Source organism: Carcharhinus amblyrhynchos, chromosome 4, assembly GCF_965287045.1.
Source record: "Carcharhinus amblyrhynchos chromosome 4, sCarAmb.v2.hapA, whole genome shotgun sequence".
NCBI classification, from domain to species: Eukaryota; Metazoa; Chordata; class Chondrichthyes; order Carcharhiniformes; family Carcharhinidae; genus Carcharhinus; species Carcharhinus amblyrhynchos.
In genome coordinates this window covers 21,357,879-21,373,279 of record NC_137327.1, presented here as the reverse complement: position 1 = coordinate 21,373,279, position 15,401 = coordinate 21,357,879, and the positions used below count along the sequence as shown (strand labels likewise).

The following is a 15,401-nucleotide window of genomic DNA, read 5'->3' as shown; positions in this document are numbered from 1 at the left end:
AACATAAAATGAGAGTAAAATGTGATGGTGAGAGACATGTTACTTTTCCCTTTATATTTAATATATTAGTATGCATATTATTCTATTTTTCTAGATATATTAATGTATGAGCAATAGATTGACGTGCAGAACTTATTTATAAAGAAAATACATTAATCTATTTACAATATTTAATTCTTCATTGCCATGTACTGATTTGAGGAAATTCCTGGTCACTTTTATCCTCAGAAAACACATTACTCATTACCTCTAAATTACATAATTTAATATATGCCAGAATGCATTTTTTTAAATGTAGACTCTAAATAACCGATTAAACAGTAGAAGAGTTTACTGTATCTTAATTATTAATCCCATACTCAAAGGTCAAAGAGTATAAAAATAAACTTAAATATACAGAATTCTACACAACTTCATCAGCAGCAAGCATTGCAACATCATGATCCAGTGATAAAAGATAGCTATCTCTCCAAAGCAATACATGGGTGCTTTCTGTAAGTGGAAAATTTTCACTTTGAATTCTATAGATGAAATGATAAAACAAATTACTCCACTGAAGTAGATACTGAAGTAGCAATTTATGTGTCGAATGCAAGTCTGAAGGTTGAAGTTTGCCTTTAAGGGAGGAATAGTTTTAAAACTAATGACACTTCACTACCACCACCCAAACATTACAATATAAAATATTCAATTTTAATACTAATCCAGTTTTATAAGATCCATTTCATAACAATTTATACAAAAATTATAATATCGACAAAAATGTAAGAATGTAGTGAAATTCTGACCTCAATAATGCTCCAATTCTTTGTCTTTGTCTCGGCATATTTTGTTTTGTTGGTGGCAGTCAATTTACATTTGGATTACAACCGTTGTTAACTTTTAAAATGATTGATACTTGAATATCAGCTATTTTATGTAATATAAGAAAATGGATAGTTCATGTGTACCTTTTTGGATCTAACTAATGTCTGCGATGTCACATTTGACAATTTTAGAAATTTTAATAAAACTGATATTCAAGATTAGCCATTGTAAACTGCACACTTTCTTTCTAATTCATTCATGGGATGTGAGCGTCACTGGCTAGACCACTTTCTCTCAGCCCATCCCTAGTTGGCTGTGAGAAAGTGGCAGTGAGCAGATTTCTTAAACTGCTGCAGTCTCTGAGCTGTAGGTATACCCACAGTTTTAACAGGGAGGGAATTCCAGGGTTTTGACCCAGCGACAGTAAAGGAACTGGAGAGAAACCTCCAGGTGATGGTGTTCCCAGGTGTCTAATGCCTTGTCCTTCTAGGTGTTAGTTGTTGTGGGTTTGGAAGGGACTGCCTAAGGAACCCTGATGAATCCCTGCAGTGAATCTTGTAGATGGAACCTAAGGCTGCCATTGTTCATCGGTGATGAAAGGATTGATTGTGGAAGAGGTATCAGTCAAGTGGGCTGTTTTGTTGTGGATGGTGTTGAGCTTCTTGACTGCAGTTGGAGCTGCACTCATTCAGGCAAGTGCAAAGTATTCCACTACACTCCTGATTTGCACCTTGTAGATGGTGATGGGCTTTGGAGAGTCAAGGGGTGAGTTACTTTCTACAGGATTCCTAGCCTATGACCTGCTCTTTTAGCCACAGTATTTATATGGCTAGTCCAGTTCAGTTTCTGGTCAATGGTGGCCCCTAGGCTGTTTATATATCATATACCAAAACCTAAAGAGCTCAACCTTGCCATTGGAAGATGATAAGAAACATACACAATTTGGGTTTGTGTTCTCAGTTTGATACCTCAATCCGTGGCCATACATTATACAAACAAAACATATTACACCATCTATGCTGTCAAATGACTATCAGAAGTGAGATTCCAATAAAAAAACAATTGTTTTAATGCACAGTGTTTTTGCAATGATGAAAGCTAAACGTATAATGAAAAGAATAGCAGAAAAGGAAGTCATTTTGAATATTTCAAATATTATTTTGTGAACATTTGTTTTATAATTACAATTCTTAAAGGCTTTATATGACATTTTCCTACTGCCTTTATTTATGCTGGTCACTTTTCTGCCTTATGTTTCTCACCATTTTTTACACTCTTCTCCAGACCAGATTATTTATTTGACATAAATATATAAACAGAAAGACAATATCAATATTCAGGATCCTTGCACTCTGCTGTGCACTAAGTCTCTAGACTCCAATAAAGAGGAAAACAATATTGAAGATATAATGAAAAAAGATTAATGTACAGATTCCAACATTATATTGAAAGTCAGAATGACATATGGCTGCTCTATGTCATCCAGTCAAGCTCCATAAGCCTCTTCTCATTTACTTCTCAATCTTTTAAAATCACTTAACTGAAATTATATACTACTGAAACTACTTCTGATTTAGAATCTTAGGTCATTGCCTTCTAACGTGCCACAAAATAACTCTATTACATAGAGAACTCCAAAAGATATTTCAAATATATAATTCATATCAATAATTATTCAACAATATTGATTTTTTGAGCCTTTACCACCTACAGTTCAAAATCACAAAATATTATGTTGTGTGCAGTTGCCTAAAAATTCATTTTCCAAGGGCTAAAGATTTGATTGCATGTTATTCGTGTGCAAAGGCTAATCTGTGCTAGTTCTAGTTAAGGTAGCAGTTTGCTCCTCCTACCTCATTTTCATGATTGTATCTTATGGTTTAGTGACTGCTATGTTATTGTATACCTCTGCACTCAACAGAAATCCATCAATGTTTGCTGATAGCTTTTGAGTTGGCTAAGCCCTTAATGTTCTTAAAGACAATCTGACCCTGTTAAAGAGAATTTGTACTGAATTACATGATATTGTAGCTACAACTGCTGCAATTCTAAAAGAACATAAGAACATAAGAAATAGGAGCAGGAGTAGGCCATCTAGCCCTTCAAGCCTGCCCCGCCATTCAATAAGATCATGGCTGATCTGTCGTGGCTCAGTTCCACATTCCCGCCCTGTCCCCATAACCCTTAACCCCCTCGCTTATCAAAAACCCATCAACCCGCGTCTTAAAAATATTTAGCGAGGCAGCCTCCACCACTTCAACGCGCAGAGAATTCCAGAGATTCACCACCCTTTGAGTGAAGAAGTTCCTCCTCAACTCCGTTCTAAACCTTTATCTTGAGGCTGTGCCCCCTAGTCCTACTGTCCTTTCTGAGCGGGAAGAGTCTCTCCACCTCTATCCTATTCATCATCTTATATGTCTCAATGAGATCTCCCCTCATTCTTCTAAACTCTAACGAGTACAAGTCTCGTTTATTCAGCCTCTCCTCATAGTTCAACCCCCTCAACTCCGGTATCAGCCTAGTAAACCTCCTCTGCACTCCCTCCAAGGCCAAAATATCCTTGCGTAAGTGCAGTGACCAAAACTGCACACAGTACTCCAGCTGCGGCCTCATCAATGCCCTATACAGCTGCAGCAAGACCTCCCTACTTTTATATTCAATCCCCCTCGCTATGAAGGCCAGCATCCCATTCGCCTTCCTGACCACCTGTTGCACCTGCAGGCTGGGTTTTTGCGACTCATGCACAAGGACCCCGAGGTCCCTCTGCACCGTCGCCTGCTGCAGTTTTTCACCACGTAAGTAATAGACCTTCCTACCATTATTCCTACCAAAGTGGACCACCTCACACTTGCCAACATTAAATTCCATTTGCCAGTTCCTGGCCCATTCGCCCAGCCTATCTAGATCCCTCTGCAGACTCTCCACACCCTCCGCGCAATTTGCCGTTCTACCAATCTTGGTGTCATCAGCAAATTTTGACACCATACACTCGGTTCCCTCCTCCAGATCATCTATATAAATGGTAAATAGCTGAGGCCCCAGCACCGACCCCTGGGGCACTCCACTAGTCACCAACCGCCAATCCGAATAGCACCCATTAACCCCCACTCCCTGCCTCCTATTTGACAACCAATCCTCTATCCATGCTAACACCCTACCCCCAACTCCATGCCCCCTTACCTTCTGCAATAACCTCTTATGAGGTACCTTGTCAAACGCCTTCTGAAAATCAAGAAAGACCACATCCACCGGCTCTCCTCTATCCACCGCCCTAGACACATCCTCATAGAACTCCAATAAATTTGTCAGACACGACTTCCCCTTAACGAAACCATGCTGCATCTGCTCTATCAAGCAATTCCCCTCAAGATGCCTCGCTATTTCCTCCTTGATGACGGATTCCAACATTTTACCTACAACAGACGTTAAACTAACCGGCCTATAATTCCCTGCCTTTTGCCTGCCACCCTTCTTAAACAACGGCGTAACATTAGCCGCTTTCCAATCTTCCGGCACTTCCCCGGAATCCAGCGACGTTTGAAAAATAACCACCAAGGCATCCAGTATCACCTCCGCCATTTCTTTCAGAGCCCTCGGATGCATTCCATCCGGTCCTGGGGACTTGTCCACAATCAGTCCCTCCAGTCTGTCGAGCACCGCCTCTCTAGTAACAATAATGTCATTGAGACCCTCCAGTCCTACCACCTTTCCATCGCTAACACCCGGCAAATTATTCACGTCTTCCTCCGTGAAGACCGAAACAAAAAAGTTATTCAAGACCATAGCCATTTCCCCATCCCCTACCATTAAGTTCCCGCCTCTCATCCTCTAAGGGTCCAACGTTCACCCTAGCCAGCCTCTTCCTTTTTATATATTTATAAAAACTCTTGCTATCCTTTTTTATATTAAGCGCTAGCCCAGCTTCATAGTTTCTCCTACCCTTCTTTATCGACTTCTTTGACAATCTTTGTTGACATTTAAACCTCTCCCAATCCTCTTCTCGCTCACTACTCTTAGCTACTCTAAACGCCTCCACTTTTAATTTAACACTTTCCTTCACCTCCCTCGTTATCCACGGCTTATTACCTCTCCTCCTACGGTCCTTTGTAACCATCGGAATAAATTTCTGCTGAGCACCAAGAAAGATCTCTTTAAAGATCCTCTACTGCTCCTCAGCAGACCTACCTTCCAACGCGCTCCCCCAGTCAACATTCGCCAATTCTTCTCTCATCCTACCATACTCCCCTCTGTTCAAACAAAGGACGCGTGTCCGGGAACCCACTTTCTCCTCCTCCATCTGCATCAGAAACTCCACCATACAATGATCACTCTCCCCAAGAGGATCCTTCACCACAAGGTCCCCAATTCTACCCGCCTCATTACATAACACCAGATCCAAGATAGCTCGCTCCCTCGTCGGCTCCAACACACACTGTTCAAGGAAACTATCCCGGCAGCATTCCAAGAACTCCTCCTCGAGCCCACTGCGTCCAACATGGGTCGACCAATCAATATGTAGATTGAAATCCCCCATAATTATCGCCATTCCATTCCTGCACGCCGCACTTATTTGCGCGTTAACAGCCCACCCCACCTCCAGATCATTATTCGGGGGCCTATAGACGACACCCACCAGCGTCTTCCTCCCTTTGCTGTTCCTAATCTCCACCCACAACGATTCCACTTTCTGCTCTTTGGTTCCTATATCATCCCTTGCTACCACCCTGATGCTATCCTTAATCAGCAGAGCTACGCACCCCCCCCCCCTTTTCCTCCCGCCTATCCTTCCTAAACACTTGATACCCCTGGACATTCAGCTCCCAGTCCCTGTCACCTTGCAGCCACGTCTCTGTAATGGCCACCAGATCATATCCATTTGTGCTGATCTGCGCCACCAGGTCATCCACTTTATTCCGAATGCTTCGTGCGTTCAGATAAAGTGCCTTCATCCCAGCCTTCACCTGGACCCTATTTGCCAGAACGCCACCAACCATACTCACGCCCCCTTCTCCCTCTATTATTGGGACATCCTCGGCCTCTTCCCTTACCTGTACCCTTTCCTTAACTTTAGACCCCGTAATGTCACCTACCCTCGCACCCTCACCCCCCCCAATTAGTTTAAAGCCCTGTCCACAGTCCTATTTACACGGTTTGCCAGGACTCTGGTCCCAGCACGGTTCAGACCAACCCCATCCCACCTGAACAGGTCCCACCTACCCCAATACTGATGCCAATGCCCCATAAATTCAGACCCATTCCTCCCACACCAATCCCTGAGCCATCCATTCACTTCCTTAATCTGATCAACCTTACGCCCGTCTGCACTCGGTTCAGGCAGTAGCCCAGAGATAACCACCTTGTCGGTTCTACTTTTTAATTCCATTCCCAGCTTTTCATACTCCCTCCCCAGATCCTCAGTTCACATTTTGCCTACGTCGTTGGCACCCACATGTACTACAATGACCGGATTCTCACCCTCCCATTCCAGGTTCCTCTGCAGCCCAGATGCGACATCCCGGACCCGAGCACCAGGCAGACAACACACCCTTCTGTGCACTTTGTCATTGTGACAAAGGACAGTGTCAATACCCTTAACCCCACTATCCCCAATTACTACTACGTTCCTTTTCACCTTCTCTTTGCCTATGTCCTGCGTCTGCATCACTGTACTGTGTGCAGTTTGCTCACCAACCTCACCTCCCTCGTTCTCGTCCAGACTGGAAGCAAAAACCTCAAACCTGTTATGCAGATTGACAGGCTGAGGCACCCGCTCCCCACCCTCCTTCCTCCGCTCCCCACCCTTCTTCCTCTGCTTCCTCCGCTCCCCACCCTCCTTCCTCCTCTCAGCAGCCCCCTCTTGTTCCTGACCCTTAGAGTTAGCCAGTCTAGGGGGGGGTGGATGTCACTTGCACCCCATTGACAATGGCACCCTCTCTCCCCCTGATGAGCCTCAGTGTCTGTAGCTCAGAGGCCAGCTCATCTACCTTGAGCTGGAGCTCCTCCAGCAACCTGTACTTACTGCAGACATGGTCACTGGGAAGGACCCTGGGGTCCACCAGCTCCCACATCATACAGAAACAACATATCACATGCCCCTCCATTATTCACTGTAGTAGTATTGAAAATTTCAACACGAACTCACCTGGCCCTTTTTCTCCCAAGCCCTTTTGCTCCTCAGCCCTAATAGCTCACTCTGCTTCCCTCTCACTCCGCTGTCCGCTCCGACGCTGCCCGCTGTCTACACCAGGCCTCCTTTTAAACCTGGCGCTGTTTTAAAGCCTGCTCCCCCACAACTCCCTGCTATCCATTCCCTCAGAATTCTTAAAGCGGTAGATACAAAAAGCCCGCAAAAATGCTTTTGAATGATTTAAACAGTTCTACAAGGTAAGTTCTTACTATGAAAGTGCTTTAAACTTATTTAAACAGGTTTTTAACAGGTAATTTCTTATCTGTCTCTCTGCTCCTTCACTCGTCTGCTCCAGCAAACAATGGAAGGCTTCACGGTAAGGAGGAGCATGAAACAGCAGACAGAGGGTTCCAGGTATGGATGTGGTGCTGGATGTCTTAGTGGTAGATGACGACTTGGCAACAGTGACAGGAAGTTGAATGACTTAACACATGTGGTCAAGATGAGTGAATATGTCTTCATAGGACATCTTCTATCTGCTTTTCCACCAGCCTCTCACATTGCTCACTGTGCCTCAACTCCATCACTCAGCCAGCACCAATCAAGACTCACATCGAGCATCCAGATACTCTCTCACTCTCACACATGTACCAATGTTACCAGCCTCACATTCATACCTTGTGAAAGAAAGTGAAGAAGAGATACCATCACGTAATCATACGTTGTCCATGTACATTATACTAGCATAGATGCTGACCCTGTGCACCCTTTAGACTCTAAAGTATAGAGTTTGTGTTCACTTATATTTAGAAATTAGGATAGAAAGGGAATCTACACATGGTGATACAAGTGTATGTGAGACAAGATGTGGGGATGAAGGACAGCACAAGCAACAGCTCACCAGAGGGGCCTGATACCGATTCTGCTACAGAAGGCTGAGACGCTCACATTGATGGGCCAGGCTATGTAGAAAAGTTGATAATACCTATATATTTGATGCACTGGAAAGCCAGCCAAAAACCTTGTACTTCATGTCAAGGAGCATGGAGAAGTATTGCACCAATTTCCCACCATCATAAGATCAAACAGGGGACATTCACTGATGATTGCACCATGCTTAGTCCTGTTTATGACTCCTCAGATAATGAGGTAATCTGTGTACTCATGCAGCCAGATCTGGACAACATTCAGGCTTCTGCTGATAAGTAGCCAGTGACATTTGCATCAAAGCAGTGCCAGGTAATGACCATCTCCAACAAGAAAGAATCTAACCATCTCCCCCTTGAAACACAATAGCATTACCATTGCTGATGACCAACGTTATCAACATCTGGGAGGGCCGGGGGTGTCATCATTAAGCAGAAACATAACTGGACCAACCACGTAAATCATGTGGTTGCAAAAGCAGGTCAAATACTGGGAATTCTGTGGCAGAACAACACTCAAAAAGCTCGACACCATCTAGGATGAAGCAGCCTGTTTGATTGGCACCCCATCATCCCCTTTTATATTCACTCCCTGTGGTCACAGTGCGGCAGTGGAGGAGGGAGAGGAGGACTACTGAATATTACAAGAATCATGTCAGGACAATGGATATATGCTTTTATGACCTGTTGCCTCTGGTCATACACCAGCAGCAAATTGAGTAAGTAGAATCCTTATTTATTCTTGAAAATGGCAGAGTTCACTCGTGGACTACGTAAAGCAATGTGGATGAAGGAACAGGATCCTGCACCATGGAGAAGCCTGAAATCTCAGGAAGCCTAAAATGAGAGCAAACCCTCATGCTTGTTCCAACTGCTTGTCTCTGATGAAAGGGAATAAGATTAAGCTGTCTCTCTTTGACTAGAGAGCCTCTACATTATGCAGCAGTGCACTGTCAACTGCTTATATCCCCTGCAGCCACCTGGAAGGAGCCAGGCACATAAAAATTATGAGCCTTGGTCACCTTGAAAGCCCCAGGCAATGCCATTTTTGTCCTGCTTTTGTGACTGAAGTAGTTATGGCTGCAGCAGTTGGCAGATTTCAGTCACGATTTCTTTAACGAAGCACAGATATATCATGCACTGATCTTCACTGAAGTTCAGGTAAGAGAACAATTCCCTAAAGATTCTGAACATAGATGGTGTCCTGCTGAAAGTCATTCTTGCTTTCTCTGTTGCTTTTAGCAGTTTGTCTTCCTTTGTGTGACTGTTATTCATTCTCCCAGTCACGTCAATTCTAAGATCCTAACTGGCCACCCATTCCTGCAAGCAACTTATTTCAGCACAAGTCTTTAAACTGCAAAAGAAGGACTTCACCACCAGCCAGACCACGTCCTATAGACTATTGAAACTTGAGACACACATAGGAAAGCTTCAAAATGCTTAGAATTGCACCAGCAGACAGAAGAAATAACTAGCAATTAGTTTTTAAGTAGTTCTTGATCCTTTTATATAGTGCTGATGGTGAGATAGTGTGTGACAGGGAGGGGTGGGATCTTAATGCCACGGAACTCGTATACAGTTATGAGTGGTTATGTCACTGGTTGGAGTATGATGTTTGAAAATGGCAGCTTCGCTATCAAATCAGCATTGGTCATTGAAATCACTGTCAAAAGTGCGCACATGAATTTCACAGTCAATCTTTGGCCTCTTTGAAGCTGATTAGCAGCTAAAAACAGATACTACAGAGCCTAATTTTGCCCCCAGTCTTTGTTAGTTGATTATTATTGCAGTTGCAATTATTTTATGTCACCCAACTACAAAAAGTGTCAGACTACTTCAACATCAAACTATGCTTCAACTGGGCCTTTCAACCATACTGATAGGTAACCAAATAAATAATAGTTCTATTTACAGGAGAACTCATACAATCAAGGTTCTCAAAGAAAACGAAATGATTACAATCTCTGTACTAAATTATATATTTTAAATAGATACCTTACATACAATTCCATTCAAAAAGAAGTTGCCAATCACACATATAACACATGCAAATAACAGTCACACAGTGGGCAAGATTTTACGGCCTTGCTCAGTCAAGATCAGAAATTCCCGCCTGAGGTCAAAGAAGATTTCCGTTGTTGGACCCTTGCCCACGTCGATTCCATAGCAGATGAGGTGGTAGACTTCTGGTCAATATATTTGATATTTGAATTATGTGGTCTAATCCATCTCTTTTCCTTGGCAGGGACAAATAAAACCACAACATTTATATTACTTTAGGCTGTAGTTTAAACACCTTATACATCAGGTGGGATTTTATCCCACCTCACTTATCCCAAAGCCATAAAATTCCACCTAAGGTCAACGGACGTTTCCATGGTCTATTCCTTGCCAGCACCTGTGGCGGGCAAAATGATAAAATCCCAGCCTTTATGTCTGGATTTAAAGGAACAGCTCTATCTAAACCAGACAAAGGGGGATTCTCTGGAACCATTAGCTCCTGGAGTATATCACAATGGCCCAGAGAATTGGATTCGGCAGAAAAACGGGTTCAGCATCAGTTGCCAAACCCATTCTGACCCTCCCAGGCTGCATTGCCAGCCACAGCAGGTTAAAAATTATAAATATTCAAATGACCTTCTTAGTATCTCATTAGTGGACTATGATGCCAATTCAATAGCATTTTGAGATGCTCCCACCCCTCCACCTGGATGTCATGCAGGCAGGAATTGGTACAGATCCTGAAAAGCGGGGAACTGCTGGTAGATTCAGCACCAAGAGGGACAAGGAGGTAAAGTGCCACTTGAAAGTTTTACCAGGGTGTACAGAGGTCTTGTAAAGCACCTGTGGGTATGGATGGCTGTGCTGGTGGTGAGGGTCTGATCTTGGGGTGACCTCAGGGGTTCCTTCCTCCCCCTTCAAGGACACAGGATGTGCCTGGCTGAATGTCCTCATGCTGTGGGGTAAGAGTTCAAAGAAATCACTAAAATACCACTCTCGGGTGAGGACCTATCATTATGTCGGTTGTATGTCTCACCTGTGATGTCTCCTTCACCAATGATAATGTCATGCACCATGTCCATCAGCGAGTCTGTATTTCAAAGGAATCAATGGATACACTAGGCTTGTCCATGGTTTAGTCAATGGCCTGATACGTTGGTACACCACCATGAACTGCTCCTATTCAGTGGGGTTGTCAGGCACATTTGGAATCTTGCTCTTTCAAAGGTGATTGTGGCCCATGTACGTTTGTGGAGCTGAAAAATTATAAATATTTATTTGAATATTTATAATTTTTCACCTCCTCTCAATGTCTGTCAGTCACAGCTGCAGACCTAGTGAAGAAGGAGGTCAGCCAAGGAGAGCTATGTGAACAAGCACATCAACGACTAGCAGCTGAATCAGTATTTTACCAGTCAGCCCAGGTGACACAGAGGAATTTTCTTGTTAAGTCAATCACATAAGGCCCCATTAAGGATCTTGCTGATTTGTATCAGCCCTGCAGCTGCGCAATCTGGCCACATTTACAGGCCAATAGTTAGGATTTCTAAATCTGCAAGCTGTGTGTGACCAGGGCCCTGGTGCCCAGGGCTAGAGCCATGGATCATAACTGAGTGGTCCAATCCTTGGAAGTCAATTGTCATGGTATGGACTCTTGGTTTATGCCACCCTTGCGATCTTGGCCTGGGTACCACACAATGCTGGCACCATCTCTGGCGAGATGAGGTTTCCAGACACCTCCAGCACAGCCTGCATCTGCTGGAAGATCGCTCACACCTCCTCTTGTAAAGCCCAGCACTGATTTTGCATATTGACTATTACTGGGATGAATGTGTCCAGAGGCCCAAATTTGCCTTGGCGTTAACAGTTCTCGGGGAGCTATCAGGCCTCTGGCCACTCCCTTGCATGTTCCAGTCTCCACCTAATGCAATTGCCACTGTGTGGTGCTCTCCAGAGAGTGCCTCAGGTGCCTACCCATTATCTTTTCCCACCAAGGTGAGTTTCTCTGCGCTGGTGCTTAGTGCTGGTGAATGCCATGATAGGATGACCATGTCCTCCCAGGAGCTGCAGCCCAGGGTGCTCAGAGTGGGACATGGTGGGATGCAATCCGGTCTCAACTGATGGAGATCCTTCAAGACAAAAGACATGAGGTCAGCTGGTGGAGTATCAAGGGTGTGGGGGATGATATACTCACTTGAGATAAATCATCTTTACCATGGTTCTTAGGGCTCTTAATTGCTTGGGGTCGACTTTGTAGTTGACCTGGTCACCAAATAAGGAATGTTGGGAGGCGGGTGCACAGAAGGCTAAAATTGGAGGACCATAGCGCATGGTCTGAGATGTAAGGTGGAAGACCATGACAAGATTGGTAAAGAAGGAAAATCTTTCTGAAGTTGGTTCATTGGAAATAAAGGGTCATCAGAGTTAGGTTACAATAGAGGCGATGAGTGAGTGGAACTTAGAACAGGTTGTGAGCAGCAGAGATTTGAAGGTGTAGTTTGTGCAGGAAGAAGCTTGGAAAGCAATGAGAAAAGTGTGCAAGAAAGTGAATTCTGAAGTAACAAAAAAGTGGGCAAGAGCTTTGGTGCTGGGGTGTAAGACAGATTTTGTTGCAGGTATGATAGAATGTTGACTTAGTTATGAATATTAATTAGGAGTTTGAATCTCAGTTACTGGTTGAACTGGACACCAAATTTGAGCAACATCTCATTTAACCAAATTGAGCAATAGGAGATGGAATAGATACAGGAGTAAGCATATATAGTTTTTGGCAAGTGTTGAAAAAAAGTGCCAGTTTTATGCAATGTCCAGTTGGAGAAAATTCTGGCTCCAGTCATAATTTGAAGAGAGATAGGACGCTTGAAAACATACAAATGGTCAAAGAGCTGAGGACAGAAAAGGAGTGATGCACAAACTGAAATAAAACCAAAAAATGTTGGAAAAACTCAGCAAGTCAGTCACATCTGTGGTAAGAGAAACAGAATTCTGGGCCTCAAGTAGGCATCGCTCTGTCAGCAGCTTCCATCTCCCCACTGGCACTGCTGAACAAAAAAGCTGCCAGCCTCTGATTAGTCAGTAGTTCTCGACAGACTGGACTTGCTGTCCCTGGGGTCCTGGTCCACTGGGTAATCTGTGAACTGCTCAATTGGCACATAACATGGTTGGTCTTCCCAGGGGAGGCATTGCAGGGTTCTCAACAGCTCTCCAATTTGCAGCTGCAACCTCTGTCACTTCCATAAAATTCCCCCCAGAGTTGATATTTCAGATCAATAAGCTTTCATGAGATCAACAAGATCTGGTTAAGATTCCAGCTTAGGCTGTTAAGTTGCAAGTAATATTGGTGCTACACAAGTTCTAGACACTAACCATCTCTGCTTAACATTCAGTGGCATTACCGTCATCAAATATCCCACCATCCTGGCAATCACTGTTGACCATAAATGTTACTGGATCAGTCACAAATATCCATGACTACAAGAGCAGGTAAGAAACTGGGTAATTTGTGATAAGTGACTCCTTAACTTTCAAAGGATTTCTACCATTCACAAGCTACAAGTCAGGAGTGTAATGGAATTGTCTTCACTTGCCTGGACAAGTGCAACTCCAGCAGCACTCAAGAAGCTCAACATCATTCAGGATAAAACAACCTGTTTGATTGTCACTGCACTAACCAGCTTAAGCACTCACTCTCTAGGTGCATGTTGGCTACTGCATATCTAAAATGCAGTGCAGAAACTTGCCATAGCTTCTTCACCAGCACCTCCCAAATCCATGACTTCTAACAGATAAAAGGAAATGAAAAGCAGGCACACATATCATCACCATCTTTAGGTTCCCATTTCAGTCATACACCATCTTGACCTGGAAATATATTGCCATTCCTTCATCCTTGTTAGTTTGAAAGCAAGCAATTCCTTGCATTACAGCACTGTCAGAGAACCTTTATTAAAAGGATTGCAGCATTAAAAGGAAAGTTGGGGACAACCAATTTCTCAGGGCACTTGGTGGTTAAGGTAATAAATGCTCACATCCATTGGATGAATAAAAAGAAGTACTGATAAGTCCCTTCTTCATTCACAAGACACGTTTTGCTGTGTGAGGTTAAGAGAAGGCATTGGCTTCGATGTTAAGCTTCAAAATGGCACCACTAGCATCAAATCAGTGCTGCACAATGATCAACAACATGGTCTTCCTTCCTGCATACATCTAGCAGACATTAGCTAAGGACATGAATTGTAAATCTTCTTTCCTCCCAGTTGAAGGTGTTTCTTTGATTACAGCATGATAGGGCTGCACATGGCAGTTCAACCCCCTCTTCTGTGGAGTTCCTAACATCATCACTTCTGGAAGGCTCCCACTAGAGATTAAGAACCTTTTCACAAGAAGGAAGATGAAAAGTACAAAAGGGGGAATTGTCCATTATCTGCTTTTAGGTGCTAACTCAAGTTAACACAATAGCAGCATCAATGGAAGCCTGGGAGCAATCCACCCACTCTCGCTGCAAAGTAAACGCATCATCATAAGCCTAGAGAATACAAGGAAGCAAATAGAAAAATGTAATACCCTCAAAAAACTATTTCTCCCACTAGGATGATTCAATTCTATAGCAACTGATTGTGCACTGTTACTTGCTTCAATTCTAGTTCAATGTGATGAACATGTATTTTGACTTAAGACTGACCAAAATAGCTAGATTAACATACAAGAATTTGAAGATTGAGAAACCTTATGTAAAAAGCAATAATAAAAAGCTAATCCAACAAAAAACAGTTTTCTCTGCATTTTCTTTATGGCAATAGAGCAATACAAGCTTCTACATTTCACAGATTACATCATTGGACTCTAACCAACCTCATATTTTGACTGTTGTTGAAGGTAGACAGCCTCTCGAAGCTGGCTCTTTAAGTTTTGGATTGCCTGTTCTTTTGCCACCAACTGGAACTTAACGTCTTCGTATTCCATTAAAACCTCACTGGAATCCATGCTGCAGCATAAGACAGACTGTTAGAAAATGAGCTGAAATCTGACAAGTAGGTGATTATAAAGAACCCAACTGTTAGATTAATATAAAACAATACAAAATATCTTAATGAAATAATATTATTACATTGCCATTTCTATAATCTATGCACTTAAACACCATTTAGACCAATGTTATTCCAAAGTATGTTTTAAAATGATGTAGAAAATCTAAACAATTATCATATTATTATAACTTTTATTTTTATTGTAACTACAGAATGTGAATAAATTGGTACTGGTTCTTGGGAATGAGGTTTGCCAATTGGAGCAAGTATCAGCAAGGGAACATTTAGGGACAGTGATCCTAAGTTTTAGGTTGCCTATGTAAAAAAAAAGAACGAACCAGAGTAAGAATAATTAATGGGGGGCAGCCAACTATAAGAATGGTTCTAAGCCAGATAAATTGGGATCTAAGTTATCAGGTAAAACTGTAATTGAACTATAATCTGCCTTAAAGGAGAAATAGTTCAAGTATAGTCAAGGCAATTTCCCATAAAGGGGAAATGTAGGGCAAACAA

General features: G+C 42.9%; 1 protein-coding gene across 5 annotated transcripts in view; it reads right to left on the bottom strand.

Annotated features, from left to right (window-relative positions):
• LOC145341822 (uncharacterized) overlaps positions 1-15,401 on the bottom strand; it is a 707,529-nt gene that overhangs the window by 471,370 nt on the left and 220,758 nt on the right. For all 5 annotated transcript variants that reach the window (XM_080186786.1, XM_080186791.1, XM_080186787.1 and 2 more), the window contains exon 6: positions 14,713-14,845. In XM_080186786.1, coding sequence (XP_080042912.1) covers positions 14,713-14,845 — 133 coding nt within the window. The remainder of the gene's footprint in view (positions 1-14,712; positions 14,846-15,401) is intronic.